Below are 11,669 nucleotides of genomic sequence, written 5' to 3'. Positions count from 1 at the left end.
GAGGCTTGCCTCCCTCTCAGCCAGCCACTCCCCACAGGCTGGGCCTGAGTCTCCACTGAATCCTCTTTGCCGGCACCTGGCCGCTGCTTGGTGGGGTGCCTGCTCCCACAGCAGGAGCAGCAGCAGGAGAGACTTCCTTCCAGCTCCAAGCCTCGCCCAGCTCTGAGCCTGGGATGACCCAGAACCCAGGTTCATTCAGCCCAGGCTAGTGCTCGGGGCTATGGTGGAGACGTGCCTCCAGACCCAATCCCAGCCTCCAGAAACACCCCAGTTTTTCTGCGGGGGTCCTGCCTGGTCCTACATGCCCCCTCCCTCACCTTCTCCTCAGGTGGGCTGGCCTGGGCTGGGGTCTCACTGTCCTGGCTGGATTTGCGGATGCTTCGAGGGGCAGGGACAGGGACCTGGGGAGAAAGACACTGTGGTATATAACCGACCCCCTTCTCTCCCCAGCACTCTCCCTTCCCCACTTGGTTACCTGGGGCAGCTCCCACTGAACGGAGGCGTCATCTGGATTGTAGAAGTAAGGCTTCCCGTGTTGGTCCTCCAACCTCATCCACTGTGGGGAGAGGGATGGTCAGGGACCTAGCTCTCCGCATGATGGGGGAGCAAAAGGTTCCCTCCAACCAGAGCCCAACAGAGCCCCAAAGAGTTTACACGGGCAGGTGTGGGTGATTCGGTCTTGGGCTGACTTGGAGCCCGCGCGGGAACTTCAGTTTAGAGTGTTAAGGGGAGCGACCCCGCGGCTGTCTGGGACCATCTGCCCACTGCCCCTACCTGTTCTTGGGTGTAGCTGTTAGTGTACAGCGTCTGCCCATCCTGGCTCACGTGGCAAGACCAGCCTGGGGGTGTGACCAACGGAGAGGCGGGGCCGGGCTCACCGAAGGAGCCCACGGGGGAATAGTCTTCCTCTGGGTAACTGGTCAGCAACTCGGGGTAGTCCGTCTCAGGGGTGGGGGGCTGCAGGGAGCAGAAGAGTCAGAGGCTCTCACAGCCAGCAGTGACCTCAGGGGCCCGGCCCTTTCGGTCCAGGCCACGCCCCCTCACCCTAGTTCCCCCCCGAGCTGTGGGAGACAGAGGCGGGGTCAAAGTCTCTCAGAGATAGCCCCGCCCACCCATGACCAAGACTCCTCTCTCTCTGAGGCCCTCAGAGCCAGCCCCGCCCACCCTGGCCAGGCCCCGCCCCTCACCCTCTGGTCCCTGGGGCTGCCGGGGCTCAGGCCAGGCTGCATCTCCTGCTCGTCCTCCGGCTGGTCCTCGGACTCGTCCTCCCAGGCCGTCTCGCCCGTCAGCGGGTTGTAGAAGAACACCCTGCGGCTCTCCTCATCCCAGTACTGGCCCCACTCGGTCTCGAGGCTCTCGTGGCTGCCCACCGAAGCCGGAGACGTGGCCGGGCTGGCGGCGCCCTCGGCAGCCTCGAAGGGCGACTCCCAGGTGGTCACGCCCGTGTCCGGGTTGTAGTAGTAGGGGCGCCCGGTGCTCGCGTCCGTGTGCGTCTCCCACACCGAGCCGGTGCAGTGGGCTGCGGTGGCGCCAGGCGACGTGGCCCGAGGCTGCCTCTCTACGTTCGCGTACACGGGCTCTGGGAGGTCATCCACCTGCGGCGGGAGGAAGGAGACGTGACCTTCAGGGCAGCCCCGCGCTCAGGGCAGCCCCGCGGTCACATCGTCCCCACTCGGGCACTCGCCACTTGGACGACTTTCGCAAGTCACAGCACCTCTCTGCCTCGGTTCCCCCAGCTGCAAAATGTCTGCCCTCCCCACTCCGGAAATTGTAGTGAAGAGAGAATGAGGAAATGTTCTTGAAAGTGCCTTGTAAAGTATGAATGCCCCAGATGCATGGGACAATTAGATTAATTATTTATTAACAGTAGTAAAATATCGATAACGAAGTTCTCCAGCTGCACACTCACAGGTGTGAATCAAAGGTTGCACAGGAACAGAGAAACGGCCTGGGCCCAGTTCTTTCTCGCCCCAGGCCCCAGGACACTTGGGGGTGGGGCCTTGCTCCATTCTACAGCCCCCACAAAGAACCCCCAGCCCCCCTTCCTCCTCTGCCAAGAAAGCTCTGAACTGGAACCAGTACTGCCTCCGGTTCCAGATTTGGAGCTGGTACTTCCCCAATACAGGGTTTGCAGGCCTCAGAATCAATCGCAGACAAGAGAAAGAGAAAGAACCAGATGGGAAGGAGGAAGGAGGGCAAAGAAAAGGTGAGCCCCATGTCCCCCTCCAAAGTAAAGTGAGGTGGGCTGGAGGGTCCAGTTACACAGAATATAAGCCTGGTCATGCTTAACACCCTCACGGCTCCCTGCTACCTGCTGGGCAAACTCTAAGCCCTTACCAGGGCCCCAGAGGCCTTCCGTCACCTGCCTGTCTTCCCCCCTATTTCCTGCCACTCCTGGCCCTTGCCTTGAACTTTAAGCTCCAGTAGCACCGGCTTGCTGGAGGCCCCCAGCCTCTCTGCTGTGTCTGCTACAGGCCTCTGCTCCCTCACAACCTGCCCCTCCTGGCTGACTCCTATTCCTTCTTTAGGACTCAGCTCAGGTGTCAGGTTCCAGATCTCTCCGGAGATTTCTCCTGTGTGCCCACCACCCCCAGCCTAGCACCCACCAGAAAGATAGTGACACTATCAAACCCCAGGCAGCAGAAGAGCACGAGGAGATTACTACTGTTTTCTAAGAATGCATAATGGTAAGGGAAAAGCAGATTTCAAAAACGTAAACTCAGCACAATTCCAATTTTGTGTTTTTAGAAACTCTCCAAAATGCTAACGGAGGTCATCTCTGGGTAGGGTAATTATAGGACTTGGATTTGGTCTTGTTTAGTTTTTTTCTTTTCTGCAGCAACAAAATTTTGTGCAATAAATCCTTTTTTAAAAATCATAGAGGGACTTCCCTGGTGGCGCAGTTGTTAAGAATCCGCCTGCCAATGCCGGGGACACGGGTTCGAGCCCTGGTCCGGGAAGATCCCACATGCCGTGGAGCAACTAAGCCCATGCGCCACAACTACTGAGCCTGTGCTCTAGAGCCTGCGAGCCCCAACTACTGAGCCCACGTGACACAACTACTGAAGCCCGCGTGCTCTGGGGCCTGCATGCCGCAACTGCTGAAGCTTGTGTGCCTAGAGCCCGTGCTCCGCCGCGAGAGAAGCCACCGCAATGAGAAGCCCGCGCGCAGCAACGAAGACCCAACGCAGCCAAAAATAAATAAATTAATTTTTAAAAAATCATAGAGGTTCCTCTGTTGCTGTAACACCTTCACTAAGCTATAAACCAGGGGTCCCCAATCCCCTGGCCACAGACCGGTAGTGGTCCCCAGCCTGTTAGGAACTGGGCCGCACAGCCCAAGGTGAGCGGCGGGCGAGCAAGTGAAGCCTCATCTGCTGTGCCCCACCACTCCCCATGGCTGGCATTACAGCCCGAACCACCCCCCTCCCCCGCCCCGGTCTTCCATGAAACCGGTCCCTGGTGCCAAAAAGTTTGGGGACTGCTGCTATAAACTACTCGAGAGGGGAAGCACCTCCCGCTCAAGGCAGCCTCTCACTGGGCCTTGGGCAGGCGCCTACAAAAACATTCACTTGGCCAGCAAAGATCTGCCTGCTCTGTGCCAGGCACTGTTCTAGGCACCGGGAATGCAGCCATGGACAAATGGACACAAATCTTCCCTGGCGGAGCTGACACTCTAGTGCATATGTGTGTAAATGGTGGTAGGGTGAGGAGGGCACCAAGCAGGGTGATAGGGAAATGCACCGCACCTCAGTGATGACTGCTGCTAACAAGAAAACAAAAATAGAAGGGGGTGTTGCTATTTGAGACAGTGTGATGGGCCCCAGGCATGGAGGGGGCAGGAAGACCTGCGTACACCAGTCCACTCCTCTCCCTCGCTCCACAAGCTCCTGTGTGGCTGAAATGGGACCTTCCGCACCACTTCTCTCTCTGTCCACAACAGCCCTCCTGTGGCATCCTGTATTCCAACCACACTGGCCTGCTGACCCTCCCCCAAACACAAAAGGCATCTTCTTACCCCCATGCCTTTGCTCCAGATGGTCCTGCAGCCTGGAAACCCACCACCCTCCCTCCCCATGCCCTGCTGCTCCAAATCTTGCTCCTCCGCTGGTGCTCAGCTCACAAGCCTCACCTGGGGGAGGCTTTCTCCCTTGGATGAGAAGTCTAACCCGTTGGCACTCTGCTTGTCGCTCTGTTGGGGCCCGATGGCATTCTGCCTTGGTGGTCCGTTCATTGTCCACCCAACTGCCTAACTTCTCTGCCCCCAAAAGGCAAGAGTTTCTTGAGATCAAGACCCAGGATGATGTAACTGACCATAGTCGACCCCCAGGAGATGGTCCAATGCCCTGAGCCACACAGCTGATCCATCAAAAACACTTACTGAGACCTCCCTGGTGGTCCAGTGGTTAAGACTCCGCGCTCCCAATGCAGGGGGCCCAGGTTCGATCCCTGGTCAGGGAACTAGATCCCACATGCCACAACTAAGAGCCCACATGACGCAACTAAGGATTCCGAATGCCGCTACTGAAAGGTCCCACGTGCCGCAGCAAAGATGTCACGTGCTGCAAATGAGACCTGGCACAGCCAAGTAAATAGATAAATATTTTTTTAAAAAATGCTTTATAACAAACAAAAACAATTACTGCATGAGTACGCAAGTCAATTCCATGCCAAACGTCAGTAACAAACAAAAACCAAACACACCTGATATTACAGGAGAGACTGGGGTTAGCTTTGAGCAAGAATTTCCTGAAAATGAGAGTTCAGGCACAGGAACCAGGGAAATCCTTGGGAGAACAGGATATGGGCAGCGGGTAGAGGAGAGTGGATGACCGGACACACCTCCTAGCCACCCCAGCTGGACCCCAGCCGGCCTTGCTCATCCCAGGGACAGGGGCTGGAAGGGTGCCAAGGAAGGAGACAGGCTCTTGGGAGTGGGGAATTCCACGTGGCCAGGCTGCTGGCCCTGGCTCTGAGTCCACCGGGAGCCCCAGGCTGGTCCGGCTGATCGGGACCTTGTACAAGGAACACGCCCAGCCGGTATAGAGGAGATTTGGGAGGTAGAAGTTGAGGCCCCCCACGTGACTGTCACCAGGAAGAGAAGACACAGAATTACACTGGGGAGCTCCAGACTGCAAATCAGAGGCCAAACGGGGGCAGGGCAATGCCCCTTGGAGGGAAGCACAGTCTAAGGATTGGAGCTGCCCCAGAGACACAGGCAGCTTTGGAAGGTTGTGAGGGGCCTTCGTCTGAGGTGGGCAAGCAGAGTCGAACCCCTGCTAGGGATGCTGCAGCGCTGTGGAAAGAGCTGGACTGAAGTAGCCCCGAGGCCCTTTCAGACTCTCTGTAGAGCCCCCGCAGTGCTGAGATAGAGGTACTTTCCTCTCCTGGCAGAGCCTCAGACAGGCTCAGACTGGCTCCTGGAAGCCAGGTGGTGAAGTCAGGCCCTCCAGGCCCTCAGGCCTTCAAGGAGGAGCTCTCCCCGGTTAGAGCAGGGCTGCCGCCCCTCCCCCAACTCCTGGAGGCCGAGACTAGATGTAGACACAGCCCGTCAACAGGGGTCTGACTAGGGCACCAGGGGCTCTTGGGCCCCAGATCCCAGTCATGTTAGAGACACAGGGGACACTGAGTGAGAAAGAGAAAGTGGTCTCCCACCTCAGTCCGGAGAACAGAGCCAAGAGGGGCCCGGCTGCCCCCGTGCCCCTCTCAAATCCAGTCCCCTCCCCTTGCCCACAGGCAGGTGACAGGCCTTGCCTCTCCCCTCCCCGCCCCCCAGCCCCGAAGCAGGTCACCACCTCTCAGCATCCCTATGCCACCCCTCTCAGACAGGCGGGGCCTCAGAGAAGGAAAGGGGAAAGAAGGGAGGAGTCCCACCTCGGTGAGGCTCCCTCAGCTCCTAGTGGGGCCAGAGGATGGAGGCCCACTGGCAGCCCCTGACCCCATAGACCCCTCTGCCATCCCCATCAGAGGCTGAGCTCTCCCCCCAATGCCAGGGTCCCCTACCTGTCCCCGCAGGCCCCGACTCTGCCTCCTGGTCAGTTTGGCAATGATGTCCACCATCCTGTGCCCCTGAGCTGCTGGGATGGAGCCCTGGGAAGGCTTTGGGGGTGGAGCTAAGGGGCACAAGCCCAGGGCTGGTACAGGGCAACAGGGAAACAAGAAGTTGTCTTGCAATGGCGGGAGGCTGAGCCTCCAGCCCATTTCCTGTCAGGGCTGCGGAAATGCTGCCTGAGAAGGAGGCCGCCTGAGACAGGGTGGGGTGGAGTCAGGTAGGGGTACTTCGGGGCAGGGGTATTTTATGTCCAGGGAAACCACTGACCACCCCGCTCAGTGCTCTGATTCCCAGGGAGTTCTGAAACCCAGGCCCAGACACAGACGCAGAGCAGGCTGCACAGAGGACGGCAGTGGGCCCGCGGCGGGGGGGAGGGGTGGGCTGCACATATGGCGGCCGGCAGAGGGGGCGGCTGGGTGCTGGGGCCTGGGCTGGTGTAGACAGGACAACGAGTGGCCGTCAACTCCTCCAAGGCCCAGGGAGGATGTGATGGAGAAGAGGAAGCTTGTGTGTGTGTGGGGATATCTCAAAGAGGAAGGGGCCTGGGCAGACGTGGTATCGGAGGGAGCTGGTGTCTGGATCCCTCCAGCCACACGGAGGACAGGCGGGATTCTGGCCACACCACCATCTACCCGCCTGACCGCCTGGGTCCGCCTCCTCCAGCCTTGGTCACCAAGACGCATGCGTGCACCCTCACCTGCGTGCCCACACACACGAGCAGGTACACCCAGGCCCCTCCCCCCCTACATGGACCCAGAGACCAGCCCCCCACCCCACCCTACCCTAAGAGCTTTCTTCTGGCCTCTCCTCTCTTCACCCCCTCACCAGGTGGGTGCTCACAGAGGACACAGCAGGTCCTGGATAAGAAGCTGCGGCCTCTCCTCCGAGACTTTGGGGTCCATCTTGTCTTTATTAATCCCCTCAGAGGTGCTTCCTCCTCAGCCCCAAGTGCCCACCACCCGGCAGCCCACGGGCTCGCCCGCAGTGGTTGAACAGGACGCTCTGACCCTCACCCTCCCACCTGCATCCCAGGGCCCTCATCTCCCATTTCAGCAATCCCTCACCCCACAGCCCTGGCTCTCCTTCCTTCCCGGCCCACATCCCCCAGGCTCTCCTCCCCTGCACCCACTGTGGGCTCAGGACAGGGACACCCAAGTCGAGCCAGGCATGGTGTAGATCTGGGGTGTGGAACAGTTGGGGAGACCCCATTCAGAGCAAGTCTGAGGCCTATGCCCTACTCTGCCCTCACTACCATCCCCTGGGCCCCAACTCAGAAGCCAGCAGCCCAGGGGCAAGACTAATCCCCCAGAGAGGCCTGGAGTCCTCACTTGTCACACATATGGCACATCACCTTGCCCCTACCCTGAGGGCCAGGGAATACACACACACACACACACACACACACACACACACAGCCACCAAGAGAGAAGAAGCCAAGCCCCAGAGAAGGAAAGAAGCTCTGCAAATCCCAGAGCAGCTGAGCCGCCAGGGAGGAGCTGGGATGGGGAGGGAAGACAGGAGGACAGGCGCGGGAACCTAGGCCCTCAGCACTGCCCTGCAGGAGGAATTGGGGAGCAGGGTCTCCCTGTGGCAGGGACCAGGAGTGACAGTGGGGGGATGGCTGGGACCACAGAAAAGGCAGCCAGCACCCCGGCCACAGCTCCTCCCCTCTAAGAGGCCTGGCTCCCACGCCTGGGGTCTCCCTCTGGGCTCCGGCTCCACACTTCAGGGACCGAGCAAAACCCACGCAGCTCTGGCCTGTCCTGGTCACCGAGGCTGGCTCCTCAGGCCTCCTGCCTGGGCTTCCCCTCCCCCGGGGAGAGGAGGTGTTGACCACAGCGGCTCCCCAGCAGAGTCCTCCTCTCTCACCACACCCTCGCACCTGGAGAGGCATGTGCGGGGTTGGGGGGGAAGGGGACACAACAAGCCAGCTGCATATCGCCCATCTCTCCAAAACTCTCACAGAAGTATCGGGCCAGGAGCAGGTGCAACCAGAAAATCCTATCAGCTGTCTGGGACCAGAGGCAAAAGAAATGCCCACAGACCAGTGACTGAGCCTAGGGGCTGGCTAAGGGGGGCCGGGGCAGGGCGGACAGGAACTCCTCGGCTGCCTCTGAGCCTGCTCTGTGCCACCCGGGCTGGGGTGGAGGGGGAAATGAGTCGTGATCTTTGTCCCCAGGGCCTTAGCCGTGTACAGAACCGCCCCTGTTCTGGCGTCTGTCCCTCCTCTGAGCACACCTTCTCCAGCACAGAGTCCAGGCCTCACTCTGTATCCACCCCTACCACCGTGCAGTGGGGAGCCATGCCTGACCCCGCCCCCTGAGAGGCACTTAGTGTGAGATTCCAAACACAAGGACCTGGGGTGAGGTTCTTCTCCTGGGTTTGGGGCAGAAGCTCCATTCAATTAAAGGGAAAAAAGAATGGAGCCAGAGTCCAGAGACCTGGCTCCTTGTGTAGACTCTGTCTCAGTGTCTCTCTGGGCAACCCCTGGAATCTCTGGACCTCAGTTTCTTTATCCATAGAATGGGCTGTCATTCTCTCCCCTGCTCAAAGGGTTGGCTGGTACAAAAGAGCCAAGCAGGAACCTAAGTTCCCACACCCACATGGGGACATGGGGAAGAAAGCAGGGTTGCACTTCTGCTTTTCTGGTTTTGGGTTTCAGTTGGGTGCCCTTGGTTCTGGACTCTGTTCCCAGACTCTTGGTGCCCATCTCCCGGGTGCTTGGTGTCTCATCTCTGCTTCTCACCCTACTGTGCTAGGAAAGCTCAACCATCTTTATTAGCTTAACAACTTGCAACTGTATCTCCAGGTTACTTGGCGGGGTGAGGCCTGGGGTGGAGCCCCTTCGCCACTTACCACCCCCTGTGCTCTGAGGAAGGCTGGCAGACACCCAGGAGGTCTCCTGCTGCTGGGCCAGGAGGAATCAGAAATGGTGTGTCGAGGACCCCGCTGGGCAGCAAACGCTGTGATTATGAGCCAGCCTCAGGAGGTGGGAAAATGTGACCGGGTGGTCATCTTCTGCCACCCCCTCAAGCCAATCTGTCCCTGCGCTCACCTTTCCTTCTCCCTCCCCTGATGGGGGTGCAGGGTCCTCCTGTCCAAGCCGACCTCCCCAACGGGCCCGGGAACCCGACTGACTCTCATTTGCTCAGAAGCTGCCTCACCTCTAATCTCCAGCCCCTTCTCCAGCCTTTGTCCCTTTGGCATTTCAACAAACTCAAGGTCTCTCCATCTTGGAAAGAAAAAAAGTGTGTCCCTGGACCCAGCCCTCCCCTCCTCCTTTTCAGAGCCAACTTCCTGAAGGAGTGCGTTCACCCACCATCTCGCCCAGATACCCAGCCCCCTGCTCGGGTCTCCCACAACCTCCTCAATGACTAATTTGGTCCTGGTCTGTCCTGACTCCTCTCTGGTCCTTAGTCCTTAAAATTCTCCCCCTCCTGGACTGCCTCAGGCCGTGGCCTCTTGGTCTGTCTCCTTCCTCTGTCCACCTCCTGGGTGCTTGGTGTCACATCTCTGCTTCTCACTCTACTGTCCTGGGAAAGCTCGACCAGTTTTACTAGGTTAACAACTTGCAACTGTATCTCCAGGTTGAGAAATCCAACTGCACCCCTCCCCCCGCCCCAGGATGGCCTTGGTACACTGAAAAGATGCACAAACCGAGTTCATCTACATTCTCCTCCCCATCTCAGCATCACCTCTGTTGCTCAAGCAGAAACCTAGAATCATCCTTGATTCCTTGTATCACCTGCCTCGGAGCCCTGGCGATCCAGCCTGTGGAAACCTTTCAGAATTACCAGTCCCCAGGTAACACCAGGGTTAGAGGAGCATGGGAACATCACCACAAGGAAGCCAACATTCAGATCTAAAACAGACATTCTACAGGACAACTGGTCTGGTATCTTTAACAAGTCCGCGTCAGGGCAGAAGGAAAGGAAGGGGGTTCAAGGGAGATTTAAGAGACAACCAAATGCAGTGAATGCATAGGATTGGATCCTGGTTTGAACCGGCTGTGAGAGACTTGTCTTAGGATAATGGGGGAAATTTGACTATGGCTTGGATCTTAGAGGATATTAAAGCATTAATGTTAATTTTGTTAGATATAATAATGGTATCATGGTGATAGAGAAAAAGATCATTTTTGATCATTTTTAAGAGGTGCATGCTGAAGCTTTCAAGGGTGAAATATAATGAACTCTGGCATTTGTAACTTTTATAATTTTATTCTTGGCAAAAAAGATAGAACATGGAAAACAGTAACTGTTGAATCTAGCTAATAAGTATAATTATATTCACTTCAGTATTCTTTTTTCTTTTTTGCATGTTTGAAAAATTTCATAATAGAAAGAAAAAAACCCTCAAACTTTTTTTTTTTTCCTATTCTTCATCCTCAGTGTTACTACTTCAGAAGGTATTCATTATTTCTTATCTGCAAACAGACCGGCCCTTCCAGCTCTCCCCTATTCCCAATCTGTCATAGACAAAGGAATTTCTCTCCCTTTAAGATACAGTTCTGGGGCCAGGGATTCTGAAATATAGCAGCTTAAACATGCCCTGCTTCTCTTCTTCTCCCAGCTGCTACCCTCTACTGCCCAAACCAAGTGGGAGCTGGTGCAGGTGAGTGGGCAGGACCTGGCTGGCACAGGTGAGAGGTCCTGAGACAGAGGCTGGGACCCGGGAGACCCTGGTGTAGACTGCCCCTGCCACGAGACTTCACCTAGGGTGAAGGCAGGGGGAGCCTTGTCCAGACCCCTTGCCCCCAGGAGCTGATGGGGAGCCAAGCAGGTGGGCTAAACACCCTCTGTCCTTAAGGCTGGGCCTGCCGAGGACGCAGGGAGAATTCACACTGGCAGAGACCATCGCTGCTCTAGGGACCCCCCACCAAGCTCGCCCCCAGCCCTGATGAGCAAAGACTCATAATAAACTCCACTCCTCTGATGGCCCAGGGGCTGGAGAGAGGTGGAACAAACAGAGCCACCAAACTGGCCACTGCTATCAGACCCCAGTACGACTGGGACGCAGGACACGCTAAAGACGCCATCACAAATCATGGCAGGAAGAAGAACTTGTCAGTAAAGGGGGATGGGACAACTGGATGACCATCTGGAAAGAAAAGGTAATTAAAGGTGAGTCGACATCTCACTCTGTCCACTCAGGCATACCCCGAAAGGATCAAAGATTCAGATGTTAAAAGTGAAGCCACAGGGCTTCCCTGGTGGCGCAGTGGTTGAGAGTCTGCCTGCCGATGCAGGGGACGCGGGTTCGTGCCCCGGTCCGGGAAGATCCCACATGCCGCGGAGCGGCTGGGCCCGTGAGCCATGGCCGCTGAGCCTGCGCGTCTGGAGCCTGTGCTCCGCAACGGGAGAGGCCACAACAGTGAGAGGCCCGCGTACCGCAAGAAAAAAAAAAAAAAAAAAAGTGAAGCCATAACAACAATACTCAGAGAGGAAAATATAAGCAAAATTCTCTTTAAAAAAAAGCCTTTGTAGGATTTCCCTGGAGGTCCAGTGGTTAAGACTGCACTCCCAATGCAGGGGGTGCGGGTTCGATCCCTGTTGGGGAACTAAGATCCCACATGCCGCGTAGTGCAGCCAAACGGGGGGGGGGGGGGGCCTCAGAA

The 11,669-nt window shown here is 57.3% G+C and overlaps 1 protein-coding gene across 1 annotated transcript in view; it reads right to left on the bottom strand.

Annotated features, from left to right (window-relative positions):
- The window catches only part of ARHGAP27 (Rho GTPase activating protein 27), a 32,819-nt gene that overhangs the window by 7,978 nt on the left and 13,172 nt on the right, over window positions 1–11,669 (bottom strand). The window contains 4 exon segments of the mRNA XM_024760795.1: window positions 318–401; window positions 476–556; window positions 775–957; window positions 1,188–1,595. Of these exon segments, the coding sequence (XP_024616563.1) occupies window positions 318–401; window positions 476–556; window positions 775–957; window positions 1,188–1,595 (756 nt within the window).

This window comes from Neophocaena asiaeorientalis, unplaced genomic scaffold (genome assembly GCF_003031525.2).
Source record: "Neophocaena asiaeorientalis asiaeorientalis breed wild unplaced genomic scaffold, Neophocaena_asiaeorientalis_V1.1 scaffold30, whole genome shotgun sequence".
Taxonomy (NCBI): domain Eukaryota; kingdom Metazoa; phylum Chordata; class Mammalia; order Artiodactyla; family Phocoenidae; genus Neophocaena; species Neophocaena asiaeorientalis.
Note: the sequence above shows the minus strand (reverse complement) of the source record. Positions and strands in the feature narration are given on the sequence as shown.